The 19,914-nt window shown below is 34.9% G+C and overlaps 1 protein-coding gene across 1 annotated transcript; it reads right to left on the bottom strand.

Moving 5' to 3' along the window:
* Window positions 1–5,920: 5,920 nt before the first annotated feature.
* Window positions 5,921–19,572, bottom strand: LOC112790501 (protein CTR9 homolog). The gene is made up of 24 exons (XM_025832934.3): window positions 19,067–19,572; window positions 18,554–18,620; window positions 18,230–18,424; window positions 17,409–17,509; window positions 16,392–16,445; window positions 15,783–15,899; window positions 15,628–15,691; window positions 15,298–15,512; window positions 14,969–15,053; window positions 14,458–14,558; window positions 13,788–13,880; window positions 11,907–11,975; window positions 11,683–11,775; window positions 11,336–11,599; window positions 10,515–10,595; window positions 10,278–10,436; window positions 10,050–10,145; window positions 9,119–9,220; window positions 8,923–9,030; window positions 8,580–8,804; window positions 7,752–8,018; window positions 7,564–7,635; window positions 6,901–7,203; window positions 5,921–6,246 (listed from the first exon to the last, which is right to left on the bottom strand). Exons 1-24 carry the CDS (start codon window positions 19,205–19,207, stop codon window positions 6,076–6,078), a joined length of 3,243 nt encoding a protein of 1,080 aa, XP_025688719.1. The 5' UTR covers window positions 19,208–19,572; the 3' UTR covers window positions 5,921–6,075.
* Window positions 19,573–19,914: the final 342 nt, after the last annotated feature.

Raw genomic sequence — 19,914 nt, 5'->3', positions numbered from 1 at the left:
TGTCTTGAAAGAAAATCTGGTCCGAGAGTTTTACACTTTTCGAAGAATGCATACGCGAGTGGACGAATTTTGCAGGGGCGCGTACGCAAAGGTTGACGCGTTACGCGAGCTTCCGTTTCGGGTTGCACTCCCCGCGTACATGGGCATGGGGTCGTGTACAAGAACCCCTATTTTTCAAAATATAAATTTTTTATTTTTAAAGGTGTTCCTCCAACTTTTAAAACCCTTTTAACCCCTGGTAGGTGGATTTTTGGGTAGTGAAGTATGATTAGGACTATGAGGAAGATAACTTGTTGATGAAAAAAGAGGTAAAGTAGAAGATGATGAATAAGGAAGTGTTATAATGTTATATATGCTGTGAGCAGTGGCTAAATTCATAATGTATACTGATATGATGACTAATAAATGAATGTATGTTTGTAATACCTAGGCAGTAGCAAGGATTGTGGTTCGTTCCGCTTGCTCTGGGTCAATGCTTGAGATTTGATAATAATGATGATTGTTTTAGACTGAACGAATATATGTTTGAGATACCTGAGTAGTAGCAAGGATTGTGGTTCGTCCCTCTTGCTCCAGGTTGAGCTTTTAAACACCTGCCTAGGTAGTAGCAGCAATAGTGGTTTAATTCCACTTGCTTTGGGTTAAGCGGGTAGTAGCAAGAGGGTTGTAGCTCAGACCCAATTGCTTCTCAATGGGTGTTTTTATCCATGGTTAGCTACTAGGATGTGTCGGGTTGGCTATATAACCGACAGATGATATCATCAGCCATAGGACAGGTATACATCATATGCATGTGTTTTTTTTGTATGGTTGTACATTAAATGGGCTTGCCTATTTGATTATTATGCCTACTTGCTAAATTTGCTATCTGATGTAATTGTATTCTACTTGTGTTTGCTTTGTCTGTATTTTGTTTGTCTGTGCTATGGAGTTCTGGAGGAACAGAGGAAGGTGAGAACCTAAAGGATCAAGTTGGGTTTGAGTTAGAATTTTGAACCCTTAGCTACCCCACCTTGTTTCTGGCTTATTTATGGTTGTAGAGAATATTTTTAAGTTTGTAATCTATTGACAGAAGTTCTACGATTGCATTCAGCTTTCCTGAGACCTTATATGTTAGTTATGTGGGCACTGTTACCATTCTGAGAACCTCTGGTTCTCACCCCATATATATTTTGTGATTTTCAGATGCAGGACGTGAGACACCTCGCTGAGGCATACTGGGAGCTACTAAAAGTGAAGGACGTTTGTGCTTTTGGGACTTTATTTTAGTTTATGATGTCTATACATAGATACTCTTATATCTCCACTGTATATGCATGTTATGTTTATCCCTCTTAGAAGTTGATTTGGAGAAACAGGTTCTATAAGCTCTATGTTGGGCATTTTGGGTTTATTTTGTATATATGTATATATGTATGCACTGGCCGGTTTAAACTTCACAAGCTTAGTTAAGAGCTTTGTTATCTGTATCCTTGGAGGTCTTCTATTATGTATATATATGCATTTATATCGCTTTACTCTTATCCTATCTAGCTTATGTTTACCGCCTTCGTGAGTGATGCGCTTTTCTATTTACCACTTTTGGTTAATCTTTCCTTCAAAGGCTCCTCAGTATAAATTTCCTTTCAACTATTATATATATATATATATATATATATATATATATATATATATATATATATATATATATATATATATATATATATATATATATACTTTTAGAGGTCGTAATACCTCGCCACCTCAATTTTATGAATTAAGCATAAGACTCTGTGTGGTAGGGTGTTATAGGCTGTACCTATTGGAGCCGGGAACTTCTATCCTCAGCAAAAAATTTAAGGCCGCCGCATCCCCAGTGTTTGCAACTAACTCCACCAGCTCCTCTAAATCTTCAACCAATATCCGGCATTTTTAGGACAAAATAAACATCATTCAGTAAAACTAGACTATTTAATTACATTAGGATCTAAAAAATGTTATCAAATAAAGGATCTTACGTTTGGCATGAGTCATAGTGAGCTTCCATCGAGGGAAGCCCAACTTTCGATATGTCTACCCTTTTTCCTACATCCTGGAAAAGCAAAAACAATTATTAGCAACAAAAACACCTTAAAATTGGCAATATACACCAAAAAACAACATACCTTTGTGCAGCCTTTTTATTTTTTTTTCTTTTTTGATTCTCTAAAAAATTGTTGTATTTCTTCAGTTCTGACAGTACATGCAAAAAAATAAGTTAACAAATAAAATTTTGATGAAAAAGAGTAAGATAGCTTTACAATGTATCTTATACATCATCAGATTCAATTTCTTTTTCAGAAGATGAATCCTCAATAATGTGCTTTCTTTTTCTAGATTTCATCTTGGAAATCAAAGAAGTATCAATCATACAAACACGACAAAATTGACGATAAAATACCCGCGAAAGCAATGCATACTTTTTTGGTGGAGTCTGAACTTTTTTCTTCGATTTTTCTTTTATTATTGGCTCTGATTCTTCACTTCTGGCAATAAATGAGAAACACTATTTTAATACATAAAATTTTGATATAAACAAAAAACATAGAAAGGCAATGACAATTTCAGAATCGTACTCGTCATCAAATCCACTTTCTCTTTCCGAAGATGAATACTCTACAATCTATTTCCTCTTTTTGGATACCATTATGACCAGCAAACAATCATTAGCAAAAAACACTGTAAAAATGAAAAAATATACCGAAAAATATTACTTACTTTTTTGCTATTCTGGTTGGTTGTTTTCTTCTTTTTGTTGATTCCTCTGAGTCTTGTTCAGACTTAGACTCAGAGGAAATAGCAATATCACTCTCTGATGAAATGTCTTCCTTTTTTTGTCTTTTTCTTTTTTTCCTTCTTTTCTTCCTTTTTCATTGTGTTCAATTTCTTTTTAAGTTCTGTCCTCTTGACGATGCCCTGAAATAGTTAAAACATTAGTTTATATCATATACATAAAGCAAATATACCCAAATTAGAGAAAGTATTCTGTTCAGTTACCATATGACCTTGAGTTTTATCTTCGATCCTCTGAAGCAGTAACTCCTTAGTCCAATGCCTCACCCAGGGCGGTCCACGGATTACATCAGCATTCTTGTTTTTGTGTTTTGATTCATGAAAGTATACAATCATCAAGGCATATAGGCAGTCATCAATGGATCTTTTCTTTTTCAAGTGGTTATCGCTTATGCCCTTGATGATGAATTCGAGGACATGGCCACCCCAGTTCCACTCCCTTATGTTGTCCACACAAAAAATTGGAGGCATGTAGATTGGAGAAACTTTGTTTATCGTTGTCGGCAATAAGAACGCCATTTGAGTATAGAGATTGAAAACCTTCTTGAACATAAGCCGATCTTCATCAGTGTGAACACCAATATCCATCATCTCATCAGTCAGATTCTTCAATGTTTTTCCTGGAACCTTCTGTAAACTTTTTTGTTCTCCTCAGATAACTCTTTAAAATTAATTTTTTCTGGAATAGGTCCCCTACAAAAGCAGCAAAATAAGATCACTAATTATACTCCAATTCAGTTAAAATATACCGAAATACCAGCCATATATACCTAAATTTATTTTTTAATTACATGAGATAATATGAGTTCAAAAGAATGGATTACAAAGAATAGATTACAAAGAATGCAAGTTACCAGATGCATTCAAACTAAGGGCAACTTCTATATTTTCTGGGTTAATGGTCAATACACCGTACCGGGTGTTCAAACTGTTTCTTACCAAATTAAAGGGATATGCCAACTCTTTTAAGAGTTTTTGTGGCATTTTCATCGGTGGGATGTGCATCAAACCATCAAATCCCAATTCTTGGACGATGACCTTCTTTTTTTCACTCATGTTTTGGAACTTTTCATTTAATAGTCTTGTTAAGTATCTTAAATCTTTGGTTTTCTGTAAAGAAATGAAACGAAAATCATTTAAATAAGCTATGTTTATACAAAGAAAAACTGAGTTGGCCTAATATATATGTGCTTACATTGTATTTTTTGGAGCAGGATTCTTGCTTGCCATTTTTACTGTAAGAAATAAAAAATATTGTTAATGGATAAAAATAGAACCAGTTACACTCGAATTCCCATGATATACACCCAAATACCAGCCATATACACCTATACTATTTTTTAGTTTACATGACATATTATGAGTTCAGAATGATGTTCAAGTCAACCAAAGATGCATAAAATGATACCAGAGGCACAAGAACAATACTCTGTTTCTAGTTACATTAGGTATAGGACAACAGAACTAGTTACACTCAAATTCCCATGATATATATTCAAATACCAGCCATATACACCTCTACTATTTTTTAGTTTACATGACATCATATGAGTTCAAAATGATGGTCAAGTCAACCAAAGATGCACAAGGACAATATTTTGTTTTTAGTTACACCAGGTATAGGACAACAGAACCAGTTACACTCGAATTCACATGATATACACCCAAATACAAGTCACATATACCTCTACTATTTTTTAGATTACATGACATAATATGAGTTTAAAATGATGTTAAAGTGAACCAAAGATGCATAAAAGGACACCAGATGCACAAGGACAATACTTTGTTTCTAGTTATACCTAGTATAGGACAACAGCATTATACTCGAAATCCCTTGATATACACCGAAATACCAACCACATACACCTCTATTATTTTTTAGATTGCAAAACATAATATGAGTTCAAAATGATGTTCAAGTCAACCAAAGATGCATAAAATGACACCCAATACACAAGGATAATATTCAAGAACAACAGCACCAGTTACAGTCGAATTTACTTGAAATACAGCGTAAGATTCTATTTATACAAACTTAGTTCCAAACATGCAAAATTTCACAACAACACAAAAATATACGTTAAACTATTTGTGAAATAGTACGTAAAACAGTTATCATCTATTGAACAGTTTGACCAGAACAATAATATCTACTTTAAACCAAGAATACATAATGAATCTACTTAATAAATAGAAATACTATTATATAGTGTTTCGCGTTCGAAATGCAAAAGAGAAAAGTAAAAAACCTCGAAAATTAGTTAAACGGTATCTTGAATAATCTTTCTTCTTTCAAATCTTCACGGTTGTGGTTTTGACGAGAAAGAAGAACCGTCTTTCGTAATGGTGACTTCGTGAGTGAGCGCACTATTGAAACGGTTGAGTGGAACGCGTGTGTACACACTCGTATATGTAAATGTGATTTTTGTTGCGCTTGACTTAACTTGTATAACTTGTAAATCAAAAAGACTTGTATGTATAGTAGACCTGTTCAATTTATATATAAATAGAATAATTGAGTCAATTTGATTTTATTTATATTGAAATATTTAGGATAGGGCGTATGACCAATTCTAATTTAGGACATCTACATAATTTTATATACAAAAACCAATGAATCAAACCGAATCGGAACAATTAGTTTTTTAACTAAGCGTTGTCTTCTTTTAGAGAAGAGAAACCCAACTAAAGACTGATAGACCCTAATAGTCCTTTTCATATTTAGCCGCTACACTCTCTCATTGTGACCAACTACTTTTTCGGTCGAGTTCGCGACTTATTTAGACTTCAGACTTAATCGTTCATTGGGTATTGTTACCTATTGTTGAATTTAGCTTCTTGTTATTGCAACTTTATTTAATTTATTACTACCTATTTTATACTTTAATAAGATCATAAAACTTTATTGGTGCTATACATGTATTTATTTGTATATTTTTAAAATTTACATTATAATATATTTGTATTTTTATTGTTTATTAGAATTTTATATATTATTTAATTATAATTTGATTATTTCAATTGAATCGATTGGACCTCTAAACAGGTAAATCAATAGGTAATACAGTTTGATGACTCGTTCGGTTTTCATAACTTTGCTACAAACTAACAGAAAACTTTGGCCTTTCTAAATTAAGCATTTCCAAATTTATACATATAGATATCAGGAACTGAAAAAGCATCACAACACTGAATTTGATCATCACTAGAAGACAATATACATATCTAACCTGTACAGTCCAAAATTTAATACTGTTCCTACTAGTCACTACCATCATCTCCATTTGTCTTAGGCTCCCTAATTTCTCCATCACTCAGCTCCATATCAGCAGAATTTTCTCTTATAGGACTTGATTGCCGCATTATTGGTTCATCATCATCAGATTCTGATAACGCTTGCCTCCGGCGGGCAATGTTTGACGATGGTGCAGCCTTCAACAACAATAAGGAGGAATTAAATGATCGGACTAGTCAATATGAATGAAGCAAATAAAAGCTTGCAAAAGGTATAGATGACCGTGTTTGTACAATAATCTGAGGGCAATAGTGTAAATCATTTGTATATGCTCGAGAAATGTCATTCACTGGCAATAAAAAGCAAAACCTTCCGCATCAAGACTAGATAACAATTAAAACAAATTATACAGGATTAAAATACAGCATTATTATGGAGTGTCACAGATATCATATGTGAGACCTTGATGAAATGATTCCTGCTTTCTTATTGATCTATATCATGATCTCTAGAATAACTTGGTTTCATTGACTCTAACTCCATGATGGATATAACAACGCACACTTGTCACACATCCTAAAGTTGTTCTACTGTGAGTTTGTCATATAGATATAAAAATAGAGTAGAATTTATTGCATTATGTTTAGACACCATTGTAATCAGTAAATCTACTCTAGAGAACTTTTTTGCTTTATTTTTTTTAGCACCATGCCAAACTAATCCCAAAAGTAAGTCCATCATGACAAGCTACCAAAAATATATTTCAACCTAAAAGGAATGAGGAACTGAGGATATAAACAAAAGAAATAGAAGGCATTCCAAAATTTAAATTTCTAATAATCACAAATTACCATATCATCTTCTGCATCAGAATCTTCAAGTCCAGCTGCTGCAAGAAGATCCTGAGCATTCCCTTCAGCATCATCATTCCCCATAGTTTGGGGCTCTATGTAGTTATCAACATCTTCATCCTCCATCTCTGGTTCATTCATCATATCGGCTTCTCCTTCTTCATTGTCATAGTGTGATTTCGAGTGCTTATCCTTCTTTCTCCTCTTTCCACCTTTCTTTCTCCGTTTCTCGCCAGTCCCACCCTCTTCTTCTTCTGGTGTCCTTTCCCTTCGTCTTGAGTGTGAGCTGCTCTTCCATTGTTCCTAGAAATATAAATAGAGCTTAGACCTTCCGAGGCACATTATCTTCCCAGTAGCACCCACCTCAACCAACTTGAACAACATTCACAAAGGATAAACCCCATATCCATCTGTCTCATTGAAAAACCTATCCTAAGTGAGTAGTTACTATACACAGCATCGGTCTATACTATTGTATAATGTTATTAACCAACACACCTCCCCCCCCTCTCTCTCTCTCTCTCTCCCCCCCCCCCCCCCTCTTCTTAAACAACAAAAAACAAAAATTTAAACATAGCACTCAATGTGGATGGAAACCCAATAATCCCTAAACCAAGCATTGTATAACTTTATTCTCTGAGAAGGAAACCCGGTAGTCCTTACCTTAACACGCTTAAAATGTTCCTCCTGTTGTTGCACCCTCTTCAGTTCATCCTCTTGCTTTCTCCTTTCCATCTAATATCAAATTAAGAAGAAAAAGCAAAGCAATTTATAAATTTATGTAGAAAAAAAAAAAAAACGAAAAATGGGACATGCATATTGCAGAGACCAATCAATTATGGATAGCGCACCTGAAATTTCCTTTGCTCTTCAGCCTTCCGTCGGGCTTCCTCGGCCAATGCAACCTGACGAGCAAGTTCTTGCCTCTGTCGCACTTGCTGCTCCTCACGCTCAGCTGCTTCAAGATGAACTTTTGCAGCCGAAAGTAGGTGGTTGCAGTACCCAACATGAGTGTCAATTTTTTTCTCATCAAACCCATGAATATGAAGGTTGGATGCAGCAGACAACTGACTAAATACTCGAACAGCATTTTGCAGTTCTGCTACAGTTGCTCTCACCTACCATTAAGAATTCAGATAAGTTAGACAAACTTTTGCATAAAAAGAGTCCAGCGCAAGGTGGCCCAAAAATTAGGGTTTTTTTACATGTAAGGTTCGCTAGTATCTCATAGCCTGAAGTAAAAATCATAGATCCATGTTTGATGTTTGAGGAAATAGTAGCTTATATTGTGGTTAAGGGTTCAACAACCACCCAAACATGCAAAAGAACAACTCACTCTCCATGTGGAGGGTGTCTTTGTGTTTATCATCCACTAGATCCACTAACAATAAAGAATTATGGCATAAGCAGAGTCACAATTTAAGTGTAAGACAATAAGAAATTACAGACAAGTGTCACATCAATCATTCATCAATATATTAGAATAGATGAAGTTTCTGCAATGAAACAAGGAAGTCTTTATGGGAACAACAATGCAGTTCATGATCTTACTTTAAAGAACCTGCTATAATTCATGGGAAAAAGTAGACAACCAGAAATGAACATAATGCCACCTATGAGCATCTTTCATCAAACAACTTAACAAATTTAATAAGATGGATTCAAGGGATTGACAAGACCTCATCTGCAGTCCTTTTTGCCTTCTGTAATGTTGATGCTGAAAACTTTTGCATCGCAACACCTGCGTCAAATCTTAATGTATAGTTTGAGGGTGCCAAATGGATTGCCCTTAGTAGAGTTTTTATACAATCTTGCCACTGTTCTGCTTCATAATGAGTACGAGCTAAATATAGAAGTATTTGTGAGTCTGTGTTATAAAAAAACTTTCGCAAGCAATTCTGATACTGCAAAATTAGAAAGGTAACATTTTCCCAGAAAGGAAAAGGAATGTCATCAGCACATGATTCCTATAATACTTCAGCAAGAACTTAACAAGCAAAACAAATTAAACACGGGATATACCATTTTCACAGCCAAAGAAAAATTTCCCTGAGCAAAATAAACATGGGCCAAATTTATCCAAACATCGGGCATCTGGACAAAAACACTACCACTTGCAGCTTCTTGAACCTAAAAAAGATAGAAATAAATAAATAACTCCAGTATATGAAAGTTTATGCCATGCATATCCCAAATATAAGCAGATATATCAGGTAACCTGAGTGAAGATATCCTTTGAAACATCAAAATGGCCTTTCTCAGCTAGCACTACTCCAGCACCATTGGCAGCATATAAATTTGCAGAATGCTGAATCAGAACCTAATCAAAAATTATAAAAATAAAAAAAAATCAATAAAACAATCCCATTTTAAACCAAGGTAATAGTTCCCAGTTTAGATATTTCCAAATTCCTATTCCCAAATAAGGGAAGGGGGGTTGGGGGAAAGAGTGCACATGGCACAAGCAAATTATATTCATTATTTTTCATTTATTTTGATTAAGGGCCAACACCCTGAATAAGTTTAAGCTATTGGATGGAGGTTTAAGGTGGTTTACTTCCTATCAGTGCCGCCCCTCCCAGCTTAATGCAAGAGTACTACATCATATATAGTTGCTGAAATTAAATTTTAATTTAAGGGTGGGGCCAGCACAGAGCAAACTCCTAACCATTTGATATAATAGCATGCCCTAAACCAATTCACAAAAATGCTTAAGCCATGACAAACACGTTAATATGCATACGAAATGAATGAAATGCTAAGATCAATGGGATTGATGCATCCAAGGTTCCGAAGTCCAAACCAAGGTCTGCAAACCAAAAGCTGAGGTGAACTGATAGGATTAGGGATCTAGCAGAATTAGGGAATTTTATTGATGAATTAGGGATTGTAAATCACAATCCCTATTGAACTACACACTTGGGTCTAACCAACTCTAGAGAGAATTTCCTTCTCCTGAACTAACAAACTGAACAGAATTTTCAAACTGACTGAAAAAACTAACCAACCCCTAGTACTTATAGCCAGCAGCTAGGACTAGCATTACTGCTCTAGAATCTGCCAAACGGGTTTCTATCATAAACACAAACATGCAAAAATAGCTCAAGATGGCAAGACAGAAAAGTGAGGAAATAATAAAATAAACCTACTCGTGTATAGAGTTCCTTGGCCTTTTCCAAATGAGTAGCTTCTAGCTTTGGATTTCTCTTCTCATTCCGAACGGCTGCAAAGTAATTCCAGTTTCCCTATTCATTACAGAATCAGCGTATCAAAATAATTATCATGCTTCGACATTTGTGAGGACCAAAGAGCTACACAAAGTACATCTAGAATGAACAAAAAGAATAGACACGTTTATGAGCACCAGAAAGACCTACAAGAGCAAGAGTAGCATATGAGTCCTTCCCATCAGTTGCATCACTGGCTGCCCGGAGAGTTTCTTTTGCCTTTACCCAATCATCATTTTTCAACTCCAAATCACCAAGCATAGATAATGCATTTGGACACTTTTCATTCACCTTTAGCGCATCATGAACCTACAGAGAGTAGAACTGAAATTGTGAAGCTATGCAATTATTATAGAAGCAACAAACCAAGATCAGGGATATTAGTACCAGCTCAATGCTTAACAGAATGTTGTTTCGAGCCTTTGCGATTGCAGCTAACCTCAGATACGCATCAATATAGTCTGGAAACTGAAATCGAAAAAAGAAAAAATAAAAATAAAATAAGGAATTCATTAGAGATCAATAATGGAAAGCTGGAAACCATATTGAATGTGCAAAGAATAATAAAAGATGGCAGCCAAGATACAACAATGTAGGCAATGATTGTAATAGAAGCCCTACTGCTGAAAGCAGTACAACTTCTTCAACTAAACTGAGGTGTTCTATTCATTATTGTCATGAAGCAATGTCCAACTGTTAACAGTCAATACAAACAGAACATGTTTGATGCAATGCCTTATAACAAGCTCAGTGCTCAGACCATGCTTAAAAAATAATTCTTAGGAATGTGGTGTGTTCAATACCAAAAAAGAGGCTGAAAGCATTGTGCACATGGGGAGTTCACTAAATGGTTACATCAGCTACCATTATGGTAGTAATATAATGATTAATGAAAATACATTTCATTACATACTCAACAATTCAAATATATTAACCGGAAGCTAGAAATATAATAAGTGGTGTGCATAATCCGGAAAGCTCAAAAAATGATTGGCTATTAATTTTATAGCATTCAGCTGTAAAAACTCTATTCATGGCTTCAGCGAACTGTTTATTAGATAAATAGCATAAAGTAAAAGAAACAATAAGAGTCATAAATGATCATCATATTTGAGACTACAGAAAGGTTAATATTCTTGAGTCTGTCAGTAGTGGGTAGATGGATATGCAAACAAAATGCACATGATGTTTATTTAAGATACACATACCCTGAATAATATTAGGCGATACAATATACTTGCAGTTCCAGAATCATTTAACTGCTCAAGTAATCTGGCCAGGTTAAAGAGCACTGTGACTTTATCCCAGGGCAAATCTATATGATGACCGGTACTTTCAAGCTTATGAAATAATTGCATGTCCTTAAACTGTAGTGTAGAAGTAGCAATATCATTGGAAGACTTATTTCCCCCATTAATAAGAAAAAGCCATATGCCGTCACCCAAAGCCTCTTTAAAAGTTTGTTGAGCAAGCTGATAAAAAGAAGAAATGAAGGATTAAGTGTGTGATCATGGGGCCAAAACAAAAGCAATGCAGCATTTATAGAATTACAAACCTCAAACTCTCCCCTTTCAAACTGAAGGACACCAATATTATTGAGTAATTCTATTGGTACGTCTTGGCCTCCCTTCTTAAAAAGAGTACGAGCCTGTACCGGGTTTACAACAACCAGATTAAAAATAGATCCCAGAACTTCAACCATCAGGTGTTTTCCTAAATTTTAATTGGATGAGAGAAACTTTGCAAAACAATTTATCAAGTACATAATAAAATTCTTACAGTTTTAAATGCATCGAGGGCAGATCCTGTATCAGACAGAATCAACAATTCACCCAGTTCAAGAAATGCCTGTACTTAAAAGGAGAATATAAGATTAAACCAAGAGCTAGATATAAAGTTTTGCTCAACTAATTACATAAATATTTAGAGAAATGAAAGGAACCAATTTAGAAAATTTAAAGGCTTATTTTCTTTCAAATTCCTTTTTCTTTAAAAAAAAAAGTTCTAAATTTATTTATGCCACATTGTTTTCAACCTGTTTCCTGTAGGATTTTGTAAAGGTAAACAAAAATACCTAATGAATTTCACTCTCAACAGTTTATTTCAAATTATCACAAAAAGGAAGGGCTCGTAACAGTGTTTACGAAACAAACACTTCAGGCAAAAACCAAGGAATGCTGAATTTGTAATATTTGTAAATACTCAAATATTATCATTTTGTTGATAGTTGCTTATAGAAGATAAGATAATTTTTTTAACCAAAGCCATATGCTTCACATACAGTCAACAACTTTCGTCTTCGCCATCTTAATATCAGCTACATGAGAAAGTTATCAAGCATTTATTCTATAGTTTCAAAACAACAATCAGTTCACAGGCCACAAAAAATTCATTATTATGTTAAAAGTATAATATATATACTATATATAGGCAACCAAATAAGTTCGAACTCAGAAATAATCCATAAAAAAATAATGCTTAAGTGCTTCTTTTCCTTATAGATATGTATCACATGGGAAGTGTCGTGAATGGCAGGGACAAGGAAGCAAAGAATTACAGCATGTTAATTGTTTCTTAGGCCTAATAGCCAGACCCAACAAGATGAATAGGTGACAGAACATGGACCGTATCATAAAACTAGGGAATATCAACAACAAAGAGGTCATATTTCAGGATGACACTTGGCCCATAATCAGGGATAAACAGAAAGGAGGAACAGCTAATATTGGATACCCTTGATAATTTGGATATCAAAAGTTTTATCTCTAAGGAAGACAGAAAAGATGATGGATTTACTGTAGATGTTAAGGAGATTTCACTGAGAAAACTAATTGGAGAAGACCAAGATTCAATAGCTAATGAAGAGGGAAAAGATCCTAAGGACCAGCTGGGTTTCTAGTGTTCCTATTTCAGCATTTTGTGAAGGAAGAAAAAGTGAAAAGAGTGAAATGATAAAAATCTTGTTTCCTGAATTCCTGTTTTCGTTTGTTATTTTCACTATTTCCTTTAAGGGGAAAAAAAAGAAAAAAAAGAGGAAATAAAATGCTCCCCCTCACAATGAATTTTGGATGCTCCTTCCGAAAAATGAGATCGAACATCCTTAAACAAAAAGAAAGCCCTTTCTCACTAAATAGAGCTTACATGGTGCATTTCCCGTATTGAGTCGTGAATTGTATGTTCCTAATGCTAATTAATCTGAAAACGTGTTGCTAAAATTACAGTAACGCTTTTTTATTATTTAGTAACATTTTTTAGAAGTGTAGCTAAAAAAGCATTACTAAATGTAAAAAAAGAGTGTGATTTTAATTTTAACGACACTTCATAGCCACCATAAGCATAGGAATACTAGAATTCACCATATATATATATATATATATATATATATATATATATATATATATATATATATATATATATATATATATATGTGCGTGTGTGTGTGTGTGTGTGTGTGTGTAAAAAAACAGGTTCAGATACCAATTCTAGTTATGAACAAAGGCATAACTGCCCACTTTGAGATGGATAACACTTTTCATGTGAACAAGGCAGAGCTTACATGTGTAAATCTTAAAACAAGTGAAGGAAGACAGGGAAGTTGGGAGAACACGAGACTGGTCTTTAATAAAATTTAGAAAAACACACAATATCAGCAGCTTTCACCTGGGCATCACGGGGATCAATTTTGGTTGCTTTTCGAATAAAGTCCTGGCCCTTGTCAGTTTGACCAAGCTGAACATATATGTGTGCCAGTGCCTGTAAGGAGAAACATCAACACAAAAAATAGGAAATAGGGAAGTGAGTTTACAATAATTTTTCAGAATTACAACTGCTTTATTTGTATAGCTAATACACAGGTAAAGTAATCTACAAATGTGTCTACAAGGAGCGCCCAAAACTTCAGTGATTTTACAATAACTTTCAGCAGAACACGTTAAGAAACCATAAAAAAATTATTGGTAAATTAACAACTCAAACTGGTTCTGAATAGTGAGTAATCATCAGTCCTCTGATAATACTTACCAAGAATACCTTTTTCTAACATTCCCAAAACACACTTGAAGAAACTGATTAGTTTTGGGTCTGTTGGCATGCCAAAATATATAACTGACCATTAAATAGTGGTTTAATAATGCTTATTTTAAAGATTGATCATTATTTTATGGAATATATACCATATTCAACCAAGAAAAGTGCATGTCCTCAACTGATGTTTCCCAAACATGTATATCTAACTCACAAAGATAATGACTCTTTCAGTTGCGAAAAACACACTGACCCTAAAAGAGAAATGATATTAAAGGATGTAAGGTACATCCTGTCAGGCACTCACTTTTAATGTCTCGCAATTATCCGGGTACACCTCCAGAACCTTTTCAAAATTTGACAGGGCACTTCTGAAATCTCCCAACTTTAATTGCACTTGTCCTAGACCTGGAATCAACATAAAAGAGAAAAAAAATTAAAAATAAGGAAGAACAGGCATTTGGTGAACAATACCAATGACTCTATGAAAACAGCCTTCAAATACTATTGCTGATCATAAATGAGTAAGTTATACAGAACCTCAAACGAATATGCTACATTTGCTACAACATGGAAACAGATCTAGTAAAATCGCAATATCAAAACATGACTGCCCGCTTGAAGAACACATTCAACATCTGCTATTTTCATTAAGATAGAAGGCCTACAAATACTGAATCAAGATATACCTAATGAAACAAAAAATGAACACGTTTCTACCATAAGTTTCATAGTTGATTAAATTTAATTTCTTTCACTGCCATATTACAATGTTGTAGCCATGCTGTAAAGTTTCAAATCTGAATGAAGCAACCAACCATAATAAGGAAACACAAATTCATGAGGCTTGTTGACTTCCTTGACAGATGCCATGTAATACACCCCTGCTTTGTCATAGTCCCCCTATGGTCAAGAGGAAAAATAAAAAATTAAAAGATTACCAGAGAATAAAATAGTAACTTGCTAACACTAAAAATTTAGAACATGCGAAGAGAAGACAAGAAAGTAAATAAGAGTATTGTAGACAAGAAGACAGTAAAATCAATAACTGTTTCTTTTATTTGCAAAAACAATAGCAGGGCCTAAGCAATTTATTAATGCCACTCAAGGGAATGTTGCCAACAGTAGAGAGAAATTTGCTTCCAACCTTGCTATGGTAAGAGCGCGCTAAATTATAATAAGAATGGGACTTTGTTGGACCATGATTGGTGACAGCTAATGCAGTTTCAGTCAGTTGCTCAACCAAGAAATGTTGACCAGTGAAGAAAAAATGATTTGCAAGATAATTCAGAGCCATTGCACAATAAGGGTATATCTCAAATGCCCTCTGCATCTTTACCATTCCCTTTCTAATTCCAGCAGCTGAAAGATACTACACAGTATCAGAGTCGGTCCAATACATGAGAAAAAATATATATTACAAGTTATACGAGACATATAAGGTGCCTAAGAGCATGATACAGTGGAAAAAGTGGACCTTCATTGGTACGCAAGTCCATTATTGCAAGTGCTACAAGAGCCTCAACATTTTCTGGATCTAGCTGAAAAGAAGGAAACCAGGAAACATACAGACATCAGTACTACCAAAGCAACATGACAGCATATCCATTGGCAATTAAAAGATTCACTTGCCTGCAAAACTCGCTCAAATGCCTGTCGAGCCTTTTCAAATTGACCTAATTTGTAGCGACATAGACCTATGCCAAGCCTAACAGGTGCAGGGCAATCGGGATAAACTTGCAATGCTCTCTTCAGGTTTGCAAAAAACAAAATATAAAAAAATTAATAATAATAATAATAAACCTGTGTTAACTTGTGTTGATACCACTTAACTGCCACTATTCAAACAACTTAATAAAGCTCACCATCAAAATAAAATCTCTGCTTATTTAACTTTATATCATTTATCTAATCCACTGAAATTTCATACAATAAGCTTTTGCGCAACAATTCCAACACTAATCTGCAATCCACTGAAATTTTGAAATGCATGTCACCATCGCTAATTGTTCTACAAATGGTTTCACAAAACTTAAAACCAATTGAAGTTATTCATTTGAGTGGAGTAATAGTCATCTAGTTTTGAGTATTGTCAATTCTTTCTGAATCTACTCAATTATTCTTTGGTGACAATAAAAAAATGTGAATGCATATCAACCTAATGGTATATAGACATGTCAATGTGCATATATAAATTGTAAACGAGAGAGTTCTTTCTACCAGCAAAGAAGGTTTACCAACCTTGTACAACTCAAGTGAGTCAGAATACCGCCCTCGGTTGAACTCAACACAGGCCTGTAGATATTCACTAAAGTTATTAGTAGAAACACAGTACTTATATAGAATAACTAAACAAAACTTCAAACAAATTCCAGGTTGTAGCATAACAAGCACAGATGGAAAACATTCTCTCTAAAGGCTGGGAAAAACCAATGATAGATGTAGAAAATTTGGGTGATGGCATGGCAAAAGCATTGCAATTTAAATTGCTAGCCAGTAGCAACAAATTAATATACTTTACTTGCTTAGCATTCAGTTAAGGTCTACAGTCCTATATTGAGAATATATAGAGACAAGCCAGCAAATTTGATCCTCTAAAACTGAAAAAATTACTGGAAACAATTATTGATATATCTGTTTTCATTTTATTAATAAGCAAGTATTTTTATACTTCTATTAAAAAATCATTTTGTAATTTTCCAATAACCATTTGGGGTTGAGAAAGGGAGAGCACGACTAGGACTGGGGTTAAGAAGAGGTACTGGTTGGTCATACACCTGTTAACGTCTTTTACTGGAGAATGGTCTTAAACTTGGTGAATTTGGATTCACGTTTACTCCCCCAAAATCCCATTCTCCTGCCACTTAACGTAAGTCCTTAATTCTCAAACATGCTTGCATATTTTGTTCCAAAATCAGTTGTAGATACAGAATCAACTATAGATATAAGCGACAAATAGTTATTTTTGATTCTCCTACTATCCTGTTTGGGATGTTCTCGATTTAAAATTGTAACTTTATCCCATAATTATAGGTATATATGTCACATCAATATGGAAGAACTATATATATATATATATATATAAGTGATTTTATAAACACTATCCAAGGATTTATTTTGTCAAAAGATAGACAAAAATACCAAACATAAATTACTTTACCTTCAAATTGACTTAAAAAACCTCAATTATATCTAAAATCAATCACATACACATGCATAAGCTAAAACCTTGCACACATGTGGACAGACTCAATAAACCTGGCCGAGAAGAGCAGGAACATTATCTCGGTCTCCATCTAATACAATCTTAAATGCAGCAGATGCCTGCTCTACTTCTCCCTTTGCAAGCAAAAGTTGACCTGTAAGCATTAGCTATGTATCAATTTTGCAAGTATCTAGAGCAAGAGGCATTCTTCTAATGACGGGACAAACGTGAAGTTCAACAAGATAAATGATGGATACTCATAACTTTTGAGGAAATATCCAGAACATAAAATATAGAGTGAGAAAATATCAAGAACATAAAATATAGAGCAACCAATATGCCATCAAGCAAAACAACTGCATGTGTCATGACCACAGAGTTCATCAGATAAATAAGAATGCTTCAGCAGTAAAAACTAAAATACAATAGTAAGGCTAATTTGAGATGATATGAGCTCATCTCTAAACTCTAAAGTGAAAAAAGAAAAATGAATTCAGCTTATACCAAAATGGCGCATAATCATCTTACTTTGTTACTTTATAACCAACTTCAGAGCAGCTTTTTATTATTAAAAAATGTTTCTCAAATAGGCTAAAAGTATAAACATCTACATGATGAGATCAAACACTATCAGAACAATAACTTTCAAAACATCACATATGTTCAAATACTATTCAGAACAAAACTTGTTTTGGAAGCGAGCTTCTTTGTTGTAATGCTAAGGCATCTATGAATACCTAGAAGCTAGAGCTCTTCTATGGTCCATGCCAACATAAAATTAGCAGGTATCATGTTCCTCATTGTGAAATTACAATGCTTGATTCAGTTCCACTGAGACATAATAATTTACATAAATAAACAAACATATGTACACCTTTCCCAACCCATGTCGAGGGCTCATGCATGTCGATCCTCGATGCTTTATTGTAATATTGAGTTGCCAAAATGAAATGCTCCTCCTTTTCTCTTTGTTTAGTCTCAATTTTCCCAAGGTAGCTATAGTATGCCCCAAGGGCATTTAATATAGCAATCCTCTCATATCTAACGTCAGCATAATAGTCATCGATTTCTGCAGAAAAGGAGAAAAGCAACCAGCACAGTTGAACTATATTAGAACCTAATTTAACATCAAACAATAACAAAAACATAAGATTGACACAACAAACCCCATCAAAAAGAATATGCAACCAAGGTATACCCGGGCTGGATCCCTCCTCCAAAATCTGGCGAAATTGATCAATTTTTCCCTGCTTGAAATACTCCCTCTTCACCACAAGAAAAATATAAGCAACATTAGGAGTAAAGAAAGGAGCAGTTGGTACCAAAGACAAGCAAAACAAAAACAAACAGGAATTATACTAAATGGGCATCTACATCTATAGGGAAGACTTGAGTGACACTGTAGCACATCTATAACAGACAATAATGGCAAATCATCTATCAAGCTCCAAGTTCAAACCACTAGTAGCATTATTGGTTTATCTTATCATTCACCCACACAATGGCTTTGAGTTCCAAAAGCTAAACCTAACATGCTATCATAACAAAGGTGCAAACCAACTCACATCACACAAAATAAGAGCAACAAACAAATGCAAGAAAGCAAGCATCTTTTTTGTTTTCAAAGTTTAATTCCACAAGTTGAAACTTGAAAGCAGAAATTGGGTTCGATTCCGAGAAGAAGTGGAAGGCAAAGAATGAAATTACGAACCGCGATAATGAGCCAGAGATCGAGAGGGGCTTGCTCGGCCTTGAGGATGTCGAGGATGTCGGAGGCGTCCCTGGGAAGCTGGTCGAGTGCAACCCTAACCTCTTCCTCCGAGTTCTGCACCGGGATGTACACCGATGCCATTGGTTTTCCACCAAGATTCTCGAGAGAGAAGAAGAAAAACCTTAAGTTGCTCTCTGTAACGTTATCGTGAGGGCGAGAGAGAATGAAAAGCTGCACACCGTTCTGGTTCCGCTGCTCAGTTCAGCAGGAGAGATGGCAGCTGCCGTTCGGAGGACCAATGAATCTAAGGGCAGGTCTAGTGGGGAGCTTGTGTCTTGAAAGAGGAAAAAAAGAGGTTAAAAGTAAATACTAAATAGGTAAAGTAAACGGAGCCTTTGTAGTCACCAAAAAAAAAAAAACGGAGCCTTTGTACTAATTTTATCCTGAAATTTTGAAGACACTAATTTGAACTTTTAAATTTGACTTCGGACTATATGCAACTCTCCGTGTGAATCAGCAATCGAATGGGGTTATATGGCATAGCCCCTGCGGAGGGATGGCAAAAACCCCGGCGGTAAATTCCCGCGGGGAGAGTTTTTTACTTGTGGAGATGGGTTGGAGACCCATATAATAAACGGGACAGAGGTGGAGATAGAGGTCTCCGTCCCGTGAAGATTCGTCTAATCCCTACCTATATAAAATGACTAAAATACCCCTTAATATATATATATATATGAGGGGAGGTGGAAAACCCTAGCCGTTATTACTCACACTTCACAAACCCCAAATCCCTCAATCCTTCTGAACTCTGAAGCCTCAACTGCAAATGGTCAAACCCCATCCCGCTG

Source organism: Arachis hypogaea, chromosome 3, assembly GCF_003086295.3.
Source record: "Arachis hypogaea cultivar Tifrunner chromosome 3, arahy.Tifrunner.gnm2.J5K5, whole genome shotgun sequence".
Taxonomy (NCBI): Eukaryota; Viridiplantae; Streptophyta; class Magnoliopsida; order Fabales; family Fabaceae; genus Arachis; species Arachis hypogaea.
Note: the sequence above shows the minus strand (reverse complement) of the source record. Positions and strands in the feature narration are given on the sequence as shown.

What these genes read in the sequence shown, in the direction of transcription:
- LOC112790501 (XM_025832934.3), bottom strand. Translation starts at nt 19,207, where the DNA reads ATGGCATCGGTGTACATCCCGGTGCAGAACTCGGAGGAAGAGGTTAGG. An exon ending in CATTTGAGCGAGTTTTGCAG is followed by an intron (nt 15,692 to 15,782) that starts GCAAGTGAATCT and finishes CCTTCTTTTCAG; the next exon opens with CTAGATCCAGAAAATGTTGA. An exon ending in CATATGCTACTCTTGCTCTT is followed by an intron (nt 10,146 to 10,277) that starts GTAGGTCTTTCT and finishes TGTAATGAATAG; the next exon opens with GGAAACTGGAATTACTTTGC.